Source organism: Myripristis murdjan, chromosome 15 (genome assembly GCF_902150065.1).
Source record: "Myripristis murdjan chromosome 15, fMyrMur1.1, whole genome shotgun sequence".
NCBI classification, from domain to species: domain Eukaryota; kingdom Metazoa; phylum Chordata; class Actinopteri; order Holocentriformes; family Holocentridae; genus Myripristis; species Myripristis murdjan.
In genome coordinates, this window is record NC_043994.1 from 10,326,413 (window position 1) to 10,348,912 (window position 22,500).

General features: G+C 42.2%; 1 protein-coding gene across 3 annotated transcripts in view; it reads left to right on the forward strand.

Moving 5' to 3' along the window:
- The window catches only part of ehbp1 (EH domain binding protein 1), a 174,881-nt gene that overhangs the window by 29,230 nt on the left and 123,151 nt on the right, over positions 1 to 22,500 (forward strand). For all 3 annotated transcript variants that reach the window (XM_030070143.1, XM_030070144.1, XM_030070145.1), the window contains exon 5: positions 4,497 to 4,550. In XM_030070143.1, the coding sequence (XP_029926003.1) occupies positions 4,497 to 4,550 (54 nt within the window). The remainder of the gene's footprint in view (positions 1 to 4,496; positions 4,551 to 22,500) is intronic.

Here is a 22,500-nt window from a genome sequence, read left to right on the forward strand (position 1 = left end):
AATGCTGTGTGTGCATATACCAACGGTGTCAAATCATATAACTTAGAGGGACAAGAGTATAGTATACAGGTTTTCCTTCCAGCCAAACGCTACAACATGTATTCGCACAAATTAGTTCATAACTGTTTTCTGTGGGGTGTTTTAATCACTGAAATCATCAGAACAGTCTCATGGAGGACAACAGATGGGGACATCCTCTCTTTGAAAATGGGGTTTATGGGAAATGTGGTCTCAGTTTTGAGAGAAACAAAGTGTTGCCAATGTTAAGTGAGCATTGAGCTTATTTGATATCAAGGGACGGCTTTTTGTAGGGAGTGAGGATATTTGTTCTGGTTCTCAGGGTGAAAAAAATGAGCAATTAGGAGCAATAAGGTTAGCTCAGGGTAAGCTTAGGCATGTATTGTTAAGGATTAGCAGTAAGGGAATGAATGTTGTCTGTGGAAGGTGCTCCCAAGTGCAGTTGTACAAATGTTTCTGCAAGAGTGTGAGAGAGACGCTGGTACAGGTACTTACACATGCAGGGCCTGTGTGCTGACAGGCTGGTCCGGTGTCCTGTTACACGTCTTGCCGTCTTAACAAGAGCCCCTGCTTTAAAGACGTGTTGCTAGCTCTGTCTTAACCTATGAAAATATTCCATTACTTATGACAACCAAGTTGTGCATGTGTCATCAAATACCAGGTAACCGATAGAAAAGGTGAGAGGGCGATTGTTGAATAATTTGATGTTTTAGGTCAGATAAGCTACGCTAAGGGCTCAGTGTAAAATAAACCAGTTAGAGAGTGTCATTCCTGTGTAGGGAGGATTTCTTATTTTCACTATGTTAGATATGACATTGAAGCATGAAACGTAAATTGAAATCTATAAATCACTGTGCTTCATATTTACCCTCCATGACCTCCCATAAACGACCCATGAATAATGAGAGTTGGGAGTTATAGTGACAATAATGTGATGCTTTATTCACTGAAGCCAGCTTGTGTGTATGGAAGTTTGACTTCCCCCTCACATGTCACCCTGTTGTAATATACAATTTACTGTAACTATAACTGGTTGATATATTGATATTATATCAATATAATCATGTGAGACTAGACATTGTCTAGGATCTTGGATATCATATTATGGTTATATGGTCTCAGTGTTGTCTTTTGCTGGCTTTAAAGGCTCCATTACAGTAAAGAGGTGGAGTTTTCTCAAATGTTCAAGCTGATGTGTTTTTTTTTTTTACCTGCTTGGTTTGCAGCAACAATGTTGTTTGGTTTGTGACTTTACCTGTTTGGTTGTCATATCCACATTTCTAATAATTGTTTATCAAAAATCTGTTGTGTGCAAGTAATCTTGCACCAACCATCCAATACAATAGTGACGTACTATTGATATCTAGGTATTTGGTGAAAAATTGCCCAGCTCTAACAGACCTTTTTCACCGCAGCCATTTTAATATTAAATAGCAGGTAGACACAGGTGTTACCAATGACGTTAATTAAGATTCTGTTCCCTTTACTGTAAGTGTAGCAGAATCTTTCTAGTGAGTCAGTACGCACAATATCAGGGCCCTGCCTCTGTTAGACATGAACGAAACAGAACCTTAATTAATTTTATTAGTAACACCTGTGTTGTCAGTTTCATGTGCTGGTGTGAAAAAGTCAACTGTGTCTTTTATCTGTCTTTGTGTCAATCCGTAGACCTTTGTGAAAACATACAAGGCTCTCTGTGAAGTTTAGCATTTATACATGCTTATGAAAAAGTGCCAGGTTCATTTGCAGCTGCTCAGTTTCAAGGCCTGTGCCGTGCCACTCTCTGCATTCTGGAGCCGCCCCTACTTCCTGTCCCAGAGGAAGTCATAAAGCTCTGTCTGTGATGAGGCACAAAGCAAAGCCGATTTGCAGAGCTCAGCCACATCTGTTGGCTAAAGTCACAAACCAAACAACACTGCCGCTGCAAACCAGATACTCAGTGTCTTTGTTAGAACAACTTTCCACCACTTCAGCCAATTCAGTGACAATTATTGAGTAAGTTAAAATTGTAGAAGACCAATCATTTCAGATATTTGTGCAGCAGGAGGGCTTAGTGTGCAGTCAGACTGTCCTTGCCCGAGACAACTCAGGGTCAAGCCAATGTTGACAACGATCCACCCTTGAACAGGACACTGCTCCATGGGTGCTTGTCTATACTTCATACTGTCCTCAAACTGTAACATATGTACAATCATTACTTGTAGTTGTATAGGTTTTTTTTTTTTTGTTTGAATCTGTTAATTTTATGTTTTTTAACATGTTAATTTTATGTTTTTTTAACATACAACTCCTCTTGTTTTTTTTTTTTTAAAGGTGTTTCCTGTTAAAATACCACTTGTCTTTATTATATGACGTCTTCTTTCTTTCTTTCTTTCTTTCTTTCTTTCTTTCTTTCTTTCTTTCTTTCTATTGCCCACCTGATATGTGTTTTAGTCCATGGATACACAGAGCAGTCTGTACTCCTATCAGACTGTAGGAGTCTGTATCAGACCTGGGGCTAGTAATATTTGCAAATAGTTTTTGTGGTTTGTTTTGGCCGGCTTAGGAACCAGGTGGGTGGACTTTTCCACATAGGACGGTGAAATCACTGCCAGAAAGTTTCAACAATCACGGGAAAGTGTTGGAAAGACAATTTAGAACCCTTGCCTGTGATTTGACAGCTTACCTGACTTACCCACCTTGTAGTTCTTGAAGGTTAAAGCATATGCCAAGAATGATTTGCAAATACGATTTGAAACAGGTTTGGCCTGGAGTGGTGCAGTCAAAAGAGCTGAGCTCAGCAGCGAGCAGCATGTACCTCTCAGTAAACGGTACGCCAGCAGTCTGCCCGAGTCTCACTTTATAGATGACATGAAAATAATGAAGTCAAAAGAAGGGAACTGGGACAGTGTTCTTGCTGCTAATGCTGTTGACTGAAGCAGTACTAATTTATACAATGTGCATGTTAGTACAAGGTGGGCAGTTAACATCAGCCACCAGCCATGACCTAGTGAATTTTGGTTTGTGTGCTTTTGTAATCTACCAGCCTCTTGGGAAGGTAAACAACCAACCATGTTGTGAAGGCCCTATTCTTAGCCTAGCTGGTTTGTAAATTAGGTGCTAGTGAATTGTATGATACGGGAAAGCAATTTTCCATATGTATAAGGATGTTTTTTTGTAGTGTAATGGCATCAACATTTAAGTCAATACATACTCAAACACTGTAGACAGCACAATAAACTGAGATGTCATTAGGGCTGATAATGCCTTGACGATGTGTTGGCTGTTAGCAGAGGAAATAGAATAATGAAGGATTTAAAATATGGAGATGGGAGGCAGTTGTGCAGCTGTGTGTGTGTTTGTGCCTACATATGTATGCATGTGTAGGCGTTTAGTTTGGCCGCTGTGACAGACTGCAGAAGTATTGATTTCCAGGGGTGTGTCACTAATGCAATTAGACAGAAAAGCCACCGGTGAATCTGTGTGTGTTTGTGTGATTTTGTGCGCGAGGCAAACATAGTTGTTTGCTTCTATGCATTGGTTTATGCGTGTAAGTTTGTTGGGTTGGAAGTGCATTTTTTTTTTATTGGTGTGTGTGTGTGTGTAAATGAATATATAAAGTATGCATGTGTTGTTTGGGCTCCTGGAGGGCATTGAAGGTCGTCCATGCCAGTGTAATAAGACAGAGCTGGCCGCCCACTGCCCAGCTGCCTCCATTACTGTCTCTTCCTATCACTTCACAGCTCGACGGGCAGGAGGAGAGACAAGGAGACCATCAGAGAGAGAGTCAGGTAGACACAGAAATAGGAAGGCAGTGTATTGGCCAGCGTGCGACAGAGACAGATATTAGTGTTTCATGATTATACCGGCAGAAAGAGAGAGACATAGATTCCGATATACTGAAAACAATTTGCGTTTTCTGTCATTGGTGAAATGTGGTGATTCATGGATTCTAGTATCATGGACACAATTTTTTTTTCAGTTCAATTCAAAATGTGATTATCCAGAATGAGAAGTATGGTTTACCATAAAAACACATAGTAAAAAAAAAACAGCAAACACAATACGAGCACAAAAAAATAACCCCAGCAGCATTCATCATACGGAGAAAGAGTTGATAAGGCCAGACCAGATCAGTTGCTCAGTATAGTGTAATGAATATGGTCCGTGAGTGCAAGACATTTGTTGCGTGTATGGAACAGGTGAATGGGACTGACAAACAGGTCAGTGGGTGAACACAAGGAGAGGAAGTGCGCAGGATGGAGGTGATGAGCTTTCAAACATCAGCTGTGTTTTTTTTTTTTCACATTTGAAGTAGATCTCATGTGAAATGACATGTTGCAGTATGACCAAAATTCTATGATGGTTATGGAAGCTGGAGTTGCATTGGATGATGATGCATAAACATTTCTGTAGTCGTAACTGTGAGGATACTGTCTCACCTTAACAAACTTTGGTTTCAGCTGACTCTGATTGTTATGTTTTTTTCCCCCTCTCAGGACCCCCATGCAGAGGAGTTTGAGGACAAAGAGTGGACATTTGTAATTGAAAATGTGAGTACTAAATTATCTTCTTACTTGCCAGTCTTTGTCACTCTGTCCTGTTCCCTACATTTATCTTCGAGTCTGCATTTTTACATTTTTGGATATTTATGTATTTTTTAACAATGATGCTAAAAACACTTGAGTTGCTGAGGGAGAGAAAACTACTTCTTATTCTCTTTGACCACCTGCTCTCCCCTTAAAATGAAACAAGATAAAGGAGAGAAGAGCAAAATGTGCGATTGAACCCATTTTGCACAACATGTGCAGGTGCTGCCTCCTAGTGGCGTGATCACACTATTACATGCTCCTTCCTGGCTGGCTGTCAGCTCTTATATTGAAACCACAGGTGCTGACTGGCATCTTGGCGCATAAGCATCATCGCAACAATTTTTTTGGCACAGGGTGCTGCTTGTGTTTACGGTGCTCACAGTCTGTGTTGCAGCAAGCAGTTGCTGACTGACTTTTGCAGGTGGCCTCCTGGGGCCAAAAAAAAACTTTTAGGCTTGTTTGTAAGATATCAAGTTACAGATTCCAAAAGAGAGGATGTTGGTACCAGTATTTATACTTTCACTTATCATCTTATTACTTTGTTAATTCAATTTTGATACATCACACACCTGTTCAAGGCAACAAAGGGAATGACAGTTTGTATGGTGAGGGCAACTTCTTGCCCTGTTGTGTTATTAAATGTGAGTAGAAACTAGGAACTGTAGTGAATAATAAGAAACAGTAACGATGGGGGCGAGGGATAAGGAGAAGGAGGAGTGCATTCATGGATAAGGAGGGGGGAGGTGTGGGGGGACGACGAGGGAGAGTCTATTTGGACCTGTACCAGCAGTCTGGACCAGTGCCAGCAAGGGGTGTCCTGCCCATCTGTTCTGTCTCCTCTCTCCCTCCCTCTCTCGCTCACACAAACACACTCGTACACACACCCAGACCTGCCAGGAAACTGGAAACTTGCTGTTCACAAGCTATTCCCTGTGCTCTCTACATCTGCTGGTGCCAAGCCCGTGACAGGATGGGCTAAATTAATACAGACGTGTCAGACAAATGAAGTCTTTGTACTCAAATACTGGCCTTCTCTTGTTTGAATGTGGGATACTTAAAGACTTGCATTCATTAAAAAAAGACTAGTGTTCTTTGATGCAGTTTTGATCTTGTGTTTCCTAAACTCTTAGAAGTAAAGGTTATATTCGAATCAGTTTATACAGGAATTTTGTGTTGCTGGTTGGGATTAGTGTATAAGGTGTCTTTCTCAAGGACACTTCAGCAGGATGGAGGCTTGCTGTCACAGGAGCTTGACCCCAGGTCCAGTTGAACAGTGGTCTTCCTTGCCATCCTGCTGCCTAAAAACACACACACTTTGCATACAAGCAACAGAACCTCCTGTTTAGTCTGATCTTTGTGTGTTTATGTATCTTGTAGAAGTGCTGCTTCACTTGTTAAGGCTGGAGCGTGCTTCTTCATCAGCATGTCTGAAAACATGCAGAGATTATGTTCTTGTGGCTGTCTTTTGTTACACTTGTGCAGATTGTTGCATGTTGACTTGGGAAGTTCAGAAACGACGAGGGCAACACAATACACACCATGTATTGATGAGGTGCCAGCCGACCAGGATGAAAACAATGGAAAAGGAGGGAGTTGACGCACACTCTGGCTCTGATATATTTTATTAAATCGACCGACAATTCGACAGAAAGCTGTCTTCCTCAGGGGAAGTGTCGCATTTGGTAAACCACAAATACAGGAAACAGATGAAACTGGGAAGCAGAAATCCATTTTCAGCCCCAGTGAAAAGAAACATGCATTTTCACATTTATATTTTCAAACTAATTCTGCAGCACGTTTTTCTAGCTTCACCATGATCTTTCAGTGTTTCTTTTCTGTTCTGAATTCACCTCCCGACAGACAGTAGGACAGTTCACACTATCAACTTGTTTAACATGCAGGACTGCACAACGCGTTGTTGAGATTTGGTAACTGTGCGTGATGACTCTTCTGGGAGCCTCTGCCACCTATGGTTACCCGTAAAACCCCTCTCTGTGTAGCTCCACGACATGTCTACATGTATCTTCACAGAAGTATAATTCCAGCTTTAGTTGTTGCATTGGTTGAGGTTTTGCAGAAGAAAGTCTTAATTGTCACTTTTCAAATCTCCATCTTATTTTATTCAGAACAGTTTCCACACCTTACTCGAGCCTTGTGTTCTTGTGAAATATGAGCCTGCATGAACTGCCATAGCTCTTGTAAAGCAAGAGCTGAATGATTTTATTCCAAACTGAGACATTCATCAATTGACAAAAGTGGAAGCCTGCTCTGAACTTGTGATTTCTGGCAATAAAGTAAAGCATTATCTTGACTGCAATTATCTATCTTGAGTTTATATTTAGAGGATATGCTCATGCGTTTGTAATAAAATAAGCTAAGCTTCTTACAAACGGGCAGTGGCAGGAATCAAGCCCATTTAGTAGGCCTAAAGTTTGAAAGTTTGAAACTGTCTTTAAAAGGACAGTTTAGAGAGTAAATGGCAAGAAGCTACATTTCAACAAATGCTAACTGGAAGCTGATCAGCAAGGCTAGACCTCTCAGACTTCTCAACTCTCCCTTTTAAAATGTTGTAAACAGAGCAGGAGAGCTGGCTGAGCGCTTTGACACTGTCACTTTACGTACCCGTCAAACGCAGCAGAGCGACATCAGAAACTGCTCTACCTCTCTCGCTTTGATAGAAAGCTAAGGAGACAAGCAGGTCAGCCGGTGTTCGCCGGCCAGAGCGTGGGAGAGAGCAAAATGAGAGCAAAAGAAGGAGAGAAATAGACGAGTTTATGGGTTTGCCTGTGTCTCCACATACCTGACTAATGACAGGGAGATCAAAGCCATGCCAAGCTCCTGACAGCAGGAATGGAAAGCAGAGGAGGGAGGGAGGGAGGGAGGGAGGGAGGGAGGAGGAGGAGGAGGCAACCTTACACCTTCACACACTCAGCTGAGGAAGGAGTGGAGAGAGAGAGAGAGAGAGAGAAAGAGAGAGAGGGCATGTGGGGAAGCAAAAAGGAGGCTGATACAGGGAGGAAGGAAGGAAAGATGAGAAAGGCATAATGATAGAAGAACCAAGGATAAAAATTTGTGATTCTTTGAAATAAGGAAAAAATTAGACCTTGAAATAGTCTTAAATACAGACTTTCAGACACTTTTTTCACCATGCAATTACAAATCTTTGTGTCCACTTTTAGATTAACACACAACAAGGTTTGTTGTACATGGGTTCTGCTTCTCTAAACCAAGTTTAGCAGCTCCATTTTCCTTAGCAATTATTTGCTTGTTGTCATTTTTCTGCCCATTTATAGTAATTTGCTTATTTGCTAATTTAATTTAATTTAATTTAGTTAATTTGCCATCTTCAATTAGAAATGTGTTGTTTGTGGGCATTCTTTTGTCTTGATGCTAGCATTTAAAGTGGTCCTAAATTCATCCTAAATTAATCCCTGCTCTTAAACCTTGAATTTGGCTGTTGTTTATTTATTTATTTATTTATTTTTTGCGATAATCTTTCTGTGGTCACAGGCACACACCTTGAATTTCTTACCACTGTTTTTTTTATGTTAGTGATCCCGTAATTGATGTTCTTTCTGCTGTTGGAGTCTATGCAAATTGCACTGGACATTAACATCAGCAAAAACATGTTCTTGGTTGTCTTTTTTCTCTATTTTTTTTTTTTTATCATTTCATGAGAGACACTTAAATACAGTGGATGGTTTGATCTAAATGATTTGTCATAACTGACTGACCCATTGTGGGAAATGATACAAGGCACAACTAGCCAACTCAGGGAGCCAGTCTGCCATCTTGTGCTGGATTTTAGTCTGATGAATGTATACTACCTTGTAGAAAGCTTTAAAGACACACTTACATTGATAAGTGTTGTTATGGGGCTCTTTTGGACATTCTTTGCTGTTACTATGGGTCCTTGAGTGCTGTCATTTAGTGCTCTGCTGTGCCTCACACCTCACGCCATCCTACCTGAAATCACATACTCTATTAAGTATTATCAGGCATATTTAACACACTTTCAGCGTAGTCCTCAGTGGAAAACAGAAAGCGGGCTGCAAAAGGAGTGGTAGATCCGAGTGAGGGAAGGAAGGAAAACAGGAAAGAGTGAGGTGGAGGGAAAGAGGTGAAAGTGGAGGGCTTGAGAGGGTGCTCCAAGGGAGACACATCAAAGCCCTCCTGACCGGCCGACTTGGCAGCAGATCACTCTCTCTCTCTCTCTCTCTCTCTCTCTCTGTGTGTGTGTGTGTGTGTGTGTGTGTGTTTGTGTGTGTGTGTGAGAGAGTGAGAGAGAGAGAGAGAGAGAGAGAGAGAGAAACTCGCCTCACTAACATACTCATCAGTCCATATTTGACTGTTCTTTGATGAGTGTGTGTGAGAGAGATTTAGACTCTGACCTCCTCATCGCTACATTTGAGTTTTCTTTGATGGCTCAGTAAGGCAATATTGTCAACAAAATCTTTTTTGGGACTTGAAGAAATGCCTGAGTAATGTTTATGGGCAAAATACTAGATTTGGTATTTGCCCTGTGTGATTAAACCTGCACCAAAATGCCCAGAATGAATACATACACTCATGAATACATGAATACATATACTCATATAATCTCTTATAATTTGGGAAGAGCAACTCTGGTCATATTGTAAGCTTTTTGTAATTTATGCTGCCTTAAATGACAGCACCTTAATGAATTCATTAGTAATTGCTTGTTTCCTGAAAAGAGAAAAAAAAAAAAATATATGGACGTAGGTATACAGACTGCAGCAGTGATACTTCCTCAGTGTCTTGTGGATTTTTCCACATGTGGTGTTTATGTATTGCACTGAAAATTCTGATCAGCCTTTTTAGTGCACTCACCAATTTATGTTTCTTGGAAGCCTCATTTGTACAATACCTTTAGTAAAGTCCAGTGTGCCAAGTCTTTGTAACAGCCTAACCATTTTTATCTGCTGGTGCTGGCTCCTGGTTTGTCTCTGTTGACAGATGAGAGGTAAATGGTGAACTACAGAAAGTAACCACAAGAGGGCAGTGTACCCCAAGGCCAAAGGAAACTGGGTTTCAATCAAGCACAAGTGTTCACTGTTTCCATCATGTCTGCTCTCACTCTCTTATGTGTGTGTGTGTGTGTTTGTGTTTTTGTGTCTGTACGCAGAACAGGTGTGCATGTGTGTCTTGTGTGCTTGTGCTTCTACCTGTGTTTGTGTATGTGTGAGAAAGTATGTGATTCCATTTGTAAGCTGATAGTGTGTTTAGTGAGACTCTGTTATGGTGTTGAGGGTATTTTATTTTCAGCTTGTGCATATATGTGCGCACGTGTGTGTGTCGCCGTCCAGCCATGAGTCAGTCAGCTCAGATCGCCCTGCCACGTATCTCAGGTGTCGAAGCTAATATAAAGGCAGGAGGGATGAATGAATGAAAGAGTGAGTGCTCCTCAGTGGAGGAGGAGGAGAAGAAGAGGAAGGTGAGTTCTCCTGACCCCTCATCAGACGGCGAAGGAGAAAGGGGAAGAATACACCATTGTGCCCGAGTGCCGGAGATGATGAAATTCAAGATCCCCGCGCTGTGGCTTCGCCTTAATCTGGGGGCCCAACCTCGCGCGAGGCTAATCCTTCCCCGTCGAATTACTGGCCCTGGCTAGATTGTATTTTGTCATTGAAAATGGCAGTGTCAAACACTACCTTTTTCTCTCCTATTTGTTCGTCTGCCAAGGCGAATCGCATAATCAAAAGAGGGAGAGAGAGAGAGAGGGGAAGAGAGATGGAGGGAGGGAGAGGGAGAGGTGGCAGGCTGAAAATGGCTACACAGTAGTATCTCTAAATTGCATGCTACCCTTGCCTTTCACCCTCTTTCAAATAGGCACGTATTATCAAAAAGGTGGGCAAATTGAGGGGTCAAAAGATTGGACGGCTATATTTGACAGCATTGTGCTGACAGGCTCTTTTGTGTGTATGTGTGTGCGCTGGTGAATGTGTGTGTGAAGAAAAAGGGGGGGCGTTAATATGTGTATATACGTCCATGTGTATTCTCCCTGCGTTTGCATATCAACCAAAGCTTGAGATGGTAGACCAACTTCCCTCATCTTCAAAGCTTTGTTGGAGGATTTACACACTCACACACTCTCACACACACACACACACACACACACACACACATATACACACAAGCACACACACGCCTGCTGTATTCAAAGCGCAAAGCTATCATTTCTGAATACATTGAATGTACAGTGATACACTCCAAGCCCCACTCTGTTCTCTCTCTCCCCCTCCATCTCTCCCTCTTTCTCCCCATCACACTTTGCTTTTCCACTCACATTACATCAATGTCACTCAGAAAAGAGGGAATTTACAAATCTATGGCTGCTCAACTCCAGTAAAATCACCTCTCCTGCCATTTGACAGCCTGTCTGCTACACGTTGCCACTTATTAAATATCGATTTTGAAATTGCCACTCTCAATACTGACAGCTGTTCTCCAAGCCTGCTAGTTCCCACTGCTTTTTTCTCCCGCCTTTTTTGTCATTTCAACCATCTTTTTTAATACGCATTGCCTTAAGGGTTAGGATGTTTTTTTTCTGTTTAAGCAGGTTAAACGGTGCTTTGCACTCTTAGAAAAGGCACGGTGTGTTACTGTGATGCTGGTCATTCTAACTTGGGATAGATAAAATAGTTGCTGTTGTTCTTTGGTAGTAAATAGCCTTTGACTTCGAGGGCTGCTGATAATGTTGGGTATCTGTGACATTGCTTTTGAAGAGCTTCTGCTTTGGCGTTTTTCACATACATTTTTGATGAATACACATCCAGCTTCTTTGGGAGGAGTGGTTGCCAATGTTTTAATGTCTTTGCGATAGAGAAAAGAAACTCCACCCCAAATGTAGTATGCATTGATCATATTTTTAACTTTTATTTACTTTTGTGGAAGGCTATTCATCTGTTCAAACAGGATTTCTCCCCCAATATTTCCCTCATCACCTCTTTAGCAGTCTCTGTTGCTCTTGTCTTTTCCCTTTCCCGTCTCTCTCTCTCTTTCTCTCACGTGTGCTCTCTCTCTCACTCACTCTCGCTCTCTCTCGCACGCGCGCTTTTCCTCTCTTACTCTCGCTGTTTCTGAGGTGATGTCCTGTCTATTGTGGACCACATCCAACTCCATTAAGGCCATTTCCACTCTGTATGCCTCCTGCCCCGACACACACACTCAAACACACAGTCACTCACAACCAGATATTGACACACACTCGTACACACATTTCACACCACACACAGAAAAACCACAACGCTCATTCACTCACTCCACCTTACTCACATACACTCAAACACACACTCGCACTCGCACTCGCACTCGCACACACACACACACAGTCACACATACTCTTGCACACTCTGCTTTTATTGTACCCACAGCCACGGTGTGTGTATGCCCCCCTTTTTCTGTGTGGAACACATTACGTACGCCAGTGGCTTGTGAGCGCTGACTGGGCCTCGGGGAAAAACACAATTATTTCAGCCCCTCGGCTATTCACGCAAAGGTGACAAAAGCTGGTATGAAGTATGAAATCCCGAAAGTTCCTCCCGCAGCCGAGGTCGACAAATTGGGATTAATTTGCGCTCGTGTGCACGCGTGTGTCTCCAAAGTTTTCACCTTTTCCTCGTTTCCCATTTCTTGAATAGTTTGGAAGAAACTTGAAGGGCCTAATTTATTGCACGGTAGAGTTGAGCATGTGCGCTTGCTTGCTCGTGTGTGTGTGTGTGTGGTTGTGTGTGTGTGTGTGTATATGTGTTCACTATACTGCTAATTTTTTTTCAGTAGTTGCGGGTCTGAAGAGTGTAATTTATTATGTGTGTGCGTGTTTGTGTGTGTTCACTATACTATTAATTTTGTGCAAAATTTTTTAGAAGTTGAAAGCCTGAAGTGTAATTTATTGTGTGTGTGTGTGTGTGTGTGTGTGTGTGTGTGTGTGTGTGTGTGTGTGTGTGTGTGTGGCTGAAAGAGGGGGGCATTCTTAGTAGGGGATCACACACACACACATGCTTTCCAAATTAATTTAATCTAATTAATCGCCCTGAGGAGAGGCAACAGATGCTGGTGATTACCCCCCACACCTAGTCCCCTCCCTGCACACACACTCATTCACAAGTACACATCCACTCAGACACACACACACACACACACACAAACACACACACACACATACAGACAGAGCAACAGCACAGAACAGAAATGGGACACAATAGATGGCCTTATTGTCCCCAAGTGGAATTTGGCCTCATGCAACACACTTTACTACACACAATTAAACACAAAGAACAGACATGGTGTCAAAGGCGTGTGTGTGTGTGTGTTTGTGTGTGTGTGTAATTAAATGCAGCTTGGTGTGTATATGTGAGACTGTGTGTGTGTGTGTGTGTGTGTTACTGTACCTTCATATGTGTGTGCCTGTGTTGTGTTCAAGCCTGTGTTCCTGGACTATATTTGCCTTGTGTGTCCACTCAGTTGTCTGCGAGGGTGTTGTGTGTCTGTGTGTGTTTCAGTGTGTGTGTCGGTGGGTTGTAGGTGGCTGTGGAGGCCGGGTGGTCCCTCCTGTCGCCCTAATAGGCTTACTGGCCCCTAATCCACACCACGCCACCCCATCACATGGCTAGTCTGCTGACTGACTGCTACCACCGCCATTAGGGGTGTGTGTGTTTAAGTATTTTTGTACATTTGTGTAGTGTCTGTTTTTGAGTGTGTGTCTGTGTGAGAGACTGACTGTATTTGTATGTTTGTAAGTTTATCTGTATGTGTATGATTGATAAAAGTATGTGTATGATTGTGTATGTTTGTAATTTGTGTGTTAAATTATGTTTGTACATTTGTATTTGACTTTATTTGTTTGCTTGGGTGTGCAATCGTGTTGAAACACTTGTGCTTTAGTGCAACTAGTAATGTGTCTCCTCCAACCCACACACACACACACACACACACACACACACACACACACACACACACACACGTGCGCGCATGCACTCTTGGCACACTCCATATCCTCTATCTGTGTGTATGTGTATGTTTTTGCTTACATGCACACATGCATGTGTTTGTTAATTAAACTGATTAAACCGTTGCCCCTGATGATATGAAGCTTTGCTTTTCGTGCTTGCATCATCGTTTTCATACCGCCTGTTTCTCTCTCTCTCTCTCTCTCTCTCTCTCTCTCTCTCTCTCTCGAGGTGTGTAGCTCTGTGTTTAGTCTGCCTCTGCTTGATGTTTTGTCTGCTTCACTGTTTTATCTTTGCTCTGTTATTCTTTAGTCCTTCATCCTTCTGATTGTGTCTGCCACCCTGCCTGCTGTGTGTGTGTGTGTGTGTGTGTGTGTGTGTGTGTGTGTGTGTGTGTGTTGTATGAATATGACATATGTTTGCATGTCTTTATGGATACATGTGCTTCCAGTATCTATTTGTGCATATACATTGTATAGGCCTGTGTATTTGCATGTGAGACTGTTTGCTCTGTGTGTGTGTGTGTGTGTGTGTGTGTGTGTGTGTGTGTGTGTGTGTGTGTGTGTGTGTGTGTGTGTGTGTGTGTGTGTGCGCGTGCGTGTGTGTGTGTGTAGCCTCTTGTCTCACTGGTCCAGGTTGTGACCTCGTCTTTCATCTCCTCAGTCTGAGGCTCCTGCAGCCCGCTGTGCTTCGCTCCCAGCCAGCAACACAGCAGATGTCACTAGACACTGCCGTGAACAACACACACACACACACACACACACACACACTCTAACAGTTTTATAATCTCACACACACGTACAATCCTGCATGCGCACAAAACTCGGATACACATAGTCACTCACACTCCCATGAACTACTAGACACACCTGTAAACACACACATTGATAAATCTTTCATGCATACACACACACACACACACATTCGTCCCACACATTTAGAGTAGGAACCAGCTCAAGCAGGTTTGAAACGGTCTGTTTTATCTCATGCAGTGTGGCGTTTGACCCCAAAATAAACATCAAAACACAAGTGTCACCTGGGAAACATCCTGATTCTCATCTGTGTGGCCTTGTCACAAACACACCCCCACCCCCCAACACACACACACACACACACACACACACGTTGCTGCAGCGTGTGTGTTTCTGTGTGCTGTAGCCACATATACAGCCTGTACGTCAGTCTGTGTGTTCATTCATTTAGTCATCTCTCACATGATATTTGGCAGTACTTACTTGCCAAACTTAGTTTTCACTATGAATGATCTGGCATGTTCACAACAGAAGGACGTCTGCAGAACCCTTTTTTCTGCAGTTTGTTTCCATCTTTGTTGCTCAGCACTCACTGCTGTGGTGTTTCTTGAATTGTTGAGTTGAATTTCCATCGGTTTCTCTCTCGTTTCTGCCGTGGTAGCCTTCACTGTTCATGCTAGCTGCCCAGTTCTTCCTTTTATTCTAAACAAATCACTGTTGCCACCACTGGAAACATAAAACATATCACTTCCTCTGCACCAAAGGATTTTTCCTAGGAAAGAGCTACCAAACACCCGAGTGTACAGAACAAAAAAATGTAAAAGCTTTCATGAACTGGGCGCAGGTTGAATCACTATTGTTTTTTTTATCAGTTGGTGATAGAATGTAGCAAAGCATTTAGGTATATGAAAATGTCAGAGGATATTACTTCAAAGAAAGCTAATTTCTGTGACAGTATGGAGCTGTGTCGTCCCCGGCCAGGGCTGTCCGGGCCCCGCAGTCGCTGCCAGCTCTCTTTGTGTGCAGGCTTGTGCCAGTCGGTCTGTGGTCTAGAAAACATGCTGTACCTCCGCCTCCTCCTACTGTTACCGCCTCCTGTCCCCAAGCTGACCCAGAAAACACACATGCAACCACGCAAACACTCCCTCACACTCGCACGCACGCACACACTTAAACGTACTCGTACTAGCACTCAGGCTGGCAAGGTTCAGCAGAGGTGTCTACAATATCAGGTCTTTGGGTTGTTGTAAAATGAGCCTTGAACCTGTGACAGTAAAATGGTGGGGTGGGAGGAGAGGAACGGAGGGGAGGGAGGAAGGAAAGGAAGGAAACAGGTGAGGAAGGGCAGGTGATGGAGGAAAGACAGGTCAGACCAAGATGCCGGCTCCTCTTGGTACAGTGGGGTCAGTCCAGTCTGACCAGCTTCCAGGACAAAGCAAAATCACATCAGCTTTTTTACAGGTTAGCAACTCAAGGGTCACAGGAATATTACATTACATCTATTATCAGGGCTCTCTTGTCCTTGATCCTCCATCTGCCACTGGTTGCTTGGCCTATTTCAATGATGAATTTAGAGGGCCATACCACTGATCTTGAATGTTTGACCTATTTACCCACATTTTACACTGTAAGATTCTGCAAGATCATGTGGGGCTATTACAGATTTCACAAAATATAATCAAAATCCCTTAATTTTTAAATTTGAATTTTTGGTAGAAACACCCACTTTATAATGTTCTGCTCCTGTGGCTAAGGACGTCGACAACATTCATAAACCAATTCTCTGTGTAAAGTGAATGATTCCCCTTTGATTTTTTTTTTTTCCGGCGGACAGATCGTTTTCACTCCATCTCATTTCAAGTCATCAAAACACAACAGTGCTGCTGCTTTTGGGAAAACTAATGTGGACAACTTTATTACGGTGATGGAAAACTGGTGTGAAGAAAGCTCTGAATCTCTGAAAGTTCATTTCCATGTTGTAGTGGAATGAATGGAAACCAATGTAGGGCTGTCATGACTTGTTGACTTGTAAACGATGACAATTCTGGAAATGCATCAGTTTGCAGAACGTGCATCAACACATCACAGTGATGGCTGCGCTTAAATCTGTGCTGCCAGCAGCCCAACAGTATGTGGGTCTGTTAGCCCTATGAATTCGAAAATGCCTCGTCACATATCGTTTATTTGTGGATTTAATTTTTCTTTGGTGGTTCCAGCCCAGAAGTGTCTTCTTTTATATAAGTTATTTGTTTGTTTGACTTGGCTCTGCCTTCAACTCCCACAGTTATCTAACCAGCTGGCCTAAGTTTAAATATATAGTGATTGTTCAAGATTGTAAACCATAATATGGTCATGGAAAATAAATACTGCTGCTATATAAGTTGTAAATTCTGTTATCCATAACTGAAGATATCTCTACACATCTATACATACTATCCACGCAAACATACACCAAGCAATAAACTAGATGAAATTAAAACTTATTTCTCGTAATGTCTTATTTTTCTTGAATCATGAATGAATCAAAGTGAACAAAGCACTTTTCACAGTTTTCACAGCAGTTCATTTTGTTTATTTTTTTCCAATTGAATTGGCAGTATTAAAAATCAGTGGGTTGATTGAATAAATGAATTGAATGAATCATTACAACTCTAACCGTTGTTATTTTATCATTTTCCACTCTCCATATCCCCAGACTTGTGAACCTTCCTTTTCTGCTTACTCATTCCTGAAGACCTAAAGTCCTTCTGTCTGTTTGGAAGCCGGATGCTCTTGGTGATGCTTCATTGGTTGCCACGCCTTCCGTTATCAGTCATCTCCAAGGTTGTCCTCTGTCACTACAGGGCCTGACGTCCTGTCACCTGCCTAACCTGTCTCCTCCTCCTCTTCATCTTCATCTCATCTTGTTTTTTGTGTGGTAACACGGTGACTCAGGCTGAAGTAGGAGGGGGTGAGGTGGGGTTTAGAGACAGTGTGGGTGCAAGGCGAGGTGTGATTGGATGACAAGCGGAGCAGTTATTATCTCCATCTCTTAGGTATTTATTTTTCCCCACTGCATCTTAAGATGGCTGCCAGCGATGGAGACAGGCCTGTGTGGCCTGCAAAACACTGGCCCCGCCAAATCCCCCTGTTTATCCACAAGCTTGGCCCGCTGGGCCCACGTGGGTGGGTGGCTGGTTGGGTCAGGAGATAGGTGCAATGTGGGGGTGGGGGTGAAAGAGTGTGTGAGTGTGTGAGTGTGTGAGTGTGTGTGTGTGTGTGTGTGTGTGTGTGTGTGTGTGCAAAAGTGTTAATAATGAACTTGCATTAAGCATACCTGTGTAGGGTGACTTCTTTGACATTATCTATCTCAAGATCCGCTGTTTCGTGAGTGCCTATGTGTGTTTGTATATGAGCATTTTAGAGAACGACACACGCACACACCACATACTTGCACTCACACACACACACTCTCTTACGTGCTGAGGTGACTGTTCTGCTAAGTGACAATGAATAGGGTCTTGTGATGTGCTCTGATGCCAGCGCTAAGCCAGCCACTGACAGTTAGACTGATCCCAAACATGGCGCTCCATCTCTGTTTGGGATATAAATCTGTATGCAGAGCGTTGCACCCAGAGACGATGGGGTCAGGAATTTGAGGTGAATTGCAGCAAAGGCGTATGCCCGTAGGTGTTTAGGAGATGTGGCGATGGATGCGTTCCCAATTTGAGAGAGGTGCTCTTTGTCAGTGTTGGTGTGTTGAAAATTTGTCACAAAAGCACTTGTAGCAAAGTGGTTTGGCACAAATACAACAGCAGACATAAATAACACAACTCACAAAAATTCTCCCATTGTGTGTAGCTTTCATTTTTTCAGATTTCTTTCACAGGCAGTTGTCTCTTACATGATTGTTTTTTTGGTGATGGATATTTTCAGGGCATCAAGGTACCGACCTCTGGCCTCCTTGCAATGTATGCTTGTAATAGTTTGGATCTTGGACTTTGTACTTTTGCATTCATTCTCACTATGGATCTGATAATCAGCTAAATTCCTTAAATGTACATAATAATTTTTTGAGATATGAGGGAAGGCTTTTTGTCTAATTGTGTATTTGTGCCTGAGTGAGTGAGTATGTGTCATGTAAATGCTCATAAACAGAACTGGGGAATCCTATTGTTCTCTTGTGGAGAAGGAATTTCAAAGAATGAATACACACACACACACACACACACACACACACACACACACACACACACACACACACACACACTTGCACACACCAGCGTAAACCAGCTCCTTATCCAATCCCTTCACTAATTCCCCCTTGGTAGAAGGTGTTCATTGTTTCTCTTTCATTCTAATCTCTCCTCTCTTAAAAAAAAATCCATATTAGATTCTCTTTGAGTTGGCCACAATCAGAGGCACTGAAGCAGAGCATCACCCTGCTAATGCTCTTTGTCTCTGCAGATTTGTCACTTAGCATGGAGAGTACACCTTTGTCATGGAGCAGGGTGGGGGAGAAAGACAGATTCTCACTAGGGGCAATTGTTTCTTGTCACAGGCCATCTTAGCCCCCCTCTCCCCTTAAGCAAATCAGCTTTGCTCTGGATTAGGGCCCTATCATAGCCCTGTCAGATCTCAGTAGCCTGATTAAAACAGCTAAAACAAACAGATCCTTAAAGTGAGAATTTAGTGCATATGATTCCAAAATGATATATGTTGTCCATATCCAAAGATCATCAGTAGCTCTCTCAAGACTATAGTTTCCCATCTATAAACATGTTGGAGTTACTTGTCATTCTTTAAACATAACATATGTTTTAATGAAGTGCTGTCAGTTATTTAGTACAAAGATGTATCATTTTTCATACGATAAGACGTCTAATTTTGGAACGCCACTCTTCATATGCTGTAGAATTCAAAGCCGATGGTCAATGTCCACAGAGCGGAAACTACTATTGTAATTGAGCAGGCATTTAGTATTGTGTTGGCCACATTTATAAGAAGAAATTATATCCTTTATGATAAAAGTATCAGTTTTTACTTTTATCCTGTGAGGACAAAGTCACAAAACAATTACTGAATTAAACAATAGAATATTTATTTTTTATTATTTCTAGATGTTGTGGCAGTTTAGACCCCAACTTGTGGACATTACATATTTAGGACTTGGTCATAACACCATCAGATCTCTGCTTTTTGTCTGCTGGTATGATAAAACTTCAGTTTCATAGAAGTTCATAATTAATTTATCTGTATTTAAAACTCTGCTGTCATCCGACTTCTCAAGAAAAAAAACAAACAAACAAAAAAAAACAAGATATAAAGATATAAACAAGCTCTTTTCTCCTGTGTTTATCACATAAAGCACTTTGTAGGACTCGCATTATAAGGATGCTGTAATTAAAGATTGCTATAGTTATTATTACTACTCTTATTATCATCTATTCTTATGCTAGTTGGTTGGCTTCCTGCTTCACTGACAAATCCAGACAAATATTTCAAAACACTGCGGTAGTTTTGCCTTGGTGGCTGAGTGGTCTGCTCCAGAGGAGTGTGTGTGTCTGGTACAGTGTGTACTATAAAACCAGGCATCCCAATCAAGCTCACAAGAACTTGGGTGGTCGGCCACCATCATCATTCACTTTGTCCATACACACACACACACACACACACACACACACACACACACACACACACACAAACCTCTCACACACAGGCATCTACCAACCTGTTAGGCTCAACTCTGTCCCACATGTACACACACACTCATCTACCCACCCACACAGACAGATCCACTAACTCATATAGACATTGACTTACACACAGACACACACACACACACACACACACACAGTGTTGATAAACCCCCTGACCCCCCCAGTGTCCGTCACCACAGTGAATCTGCCTTCTGTTATCGAACTGTTGCTTCACGCAGAGGTAGTAATCAATCCCAGATAGCTAGGAGTATTTGCTCAGTGGCCTCTGTGTGTGTGTGTGTGTGTGTGTGTGTGTGTGTGTGTGTGTGTGTGTGTGTGTGTGTGTGTGTGGTGATGTTATTGGACATTTTAGGCCTTGAGGATGGCCAGAGATGGTGAAATGGTCAGAAAAACGATGAGCGGGCACTTCTTAGACTAGGGATGAACTTGCTGTAATCTCGTCGACCTCCTCTCTCTCTCTCTCTCTCTCTCTCTCTCTCTCTCTCTCTCTCTCTCTCTCTCTCTCTCTCTCATACTCCATCTTCTTCCACTCTACTTCGCTTTCCTTCACTCTCTCTGCTCTCTTCTTCTCTCATTCTCTCCACCCTTCTCTGTTTCTATTTCTTGACCCAACCCTCTCTTCTCCCCCTGCCTCCCAAACCCCCGTGTCCCTTTCTCTCCCTTTCCCTCTACCCCCCCTCACCCCCTTTTCTCTCTCCAGTAGAAGTGCAGAGCCAGGGCTTTTGGTTGCTGGTAATTTATTTTCCCATTAGCCCCCTGTCTGAAGTGCATGCTCTGGGTCTGAGTGGGGAGGGGGGGCACCAAGGGCCACCCGAAAGAAAGACGAGGAGAGGAGGGCACCCTGGACACACTGATAAGGCCAGAGAGAGAGAGAGTGTGTGAGACGGAAATGAAGAGGGAGGAAGAGTAGGAGAGAGAAGATATGAGACATTAGCTTGCTTTCCATCGAAAATTTTTTACTCTGTATGAATTATGACGTATCAAATTAGAAAAGCTGAGTGGAAGCTGCATATTTCGGTTAAATTTCCCCAGTGATATCGTGATATGGTATAAGTGTTGTCTTTTCCTTGTTTTAGAGGTTACATTATATTAAAGGGATGATTCTCTGAATTTATTAGACATTTGTAGATGGACTATTATTTGTATCTACCTGTTTGGCTATGTTATACACATTATTAATGATTGTTTATCTAAAATCTGTTTATAAATACCTCATGAAAGCATGAATAGGCATCCCGAAAATTTTGTAACAATATTGATATTGAGGCATTCAGTTAAAGATGTTGTGGTATTTGATTCTGTCCATAACACCTGATCCTACCCTGCAGTATTAGGTAGTCAGGCTGTTTGGTGTGGAGATGATGCTTTTTGTGTCTTTCAGTTTCCTTAAATGTTGTTAAACCTCTGGAATATCAGAATTGTGTGTGTGTGTGTGTGTGCGTGTGCGTGTGTGTGTGTGTGTGTGTGTGTGTGTGTGTGTGTGTGTGTGGCACAAGCAAGCAAGAGGTTAGTCCCCATAAAACTCTCCCTTCTCCCGGTTAGGATTAGGTCTTTCAAGGGCTGGTTGGTTTGTGGCTCTCCTCCTTTCATCTGTTACCATCAGAGACAGCCCTGCATAAAAGACATTCCTCTCTCTCTTTCACTCTGGCTCACTTAAACTCTCTCTCACACACACACACACACACACACACACTTGGTTATTTCATCTATGTCGAGTGATGACCATGTGTAACAGCAATCTTCCGCCTGGCAAACCCATAATATTGGCCACACACCTGCAGCTCAGATATAAAAGATATCATTTATTGAGATATTTGATCAATACAATAAACACGTTTTACAGTGAGATACCACTTGCCATAATGGCATCTGTTGCAGGTGGTAGTGAGTAAAATTTAACAAATGAATATCCTCTGTGTTGCAAGAAAGCAGCTTTATTGTGTTTTCATCGCATACCAAGAATAGGTGACACATATGACAACAACAGGCATGCTAGCAAAACAGTGGTTTGAATTGTGAAATGGGTAAATCTGCTTTTTAACATGTCAGTGAAATAACATTTTGAGATCTCTTTTTTTCTTAATTTGATGCATTTGTTTTTGAAAGCTAAACTAATTGGTGATCAGAGTTAGAGAGAGTTAGTTTTATTTGATGGGAGAACATGAGATAGAATTACTGGGATGTTGATCTAAATATGTTAAAAAAAAATCTAAATTTAAGAAATTCTTTGACATTTATTGTTAAGTACGTAAATATTGAGTATTTTTTCAATTCATTGTGACTTTAAGTGGAAATAAGTTATTGGCCAATTCCAATAAAGTTCAGTGTACCCCTCTACAGGAGGGAGATCAGAGGTCAAGATCAGCTACAGAAAAGCAGCAGCCCTGCAGCTAAAATGCACTCAGTGCCTTGCTCAGGGACACTTCAGCAGGGTGGATGCTTGCCAACATGAGGGCTTGGACCCAGCTCTTTGATTGAAGGGTGCTGTTCT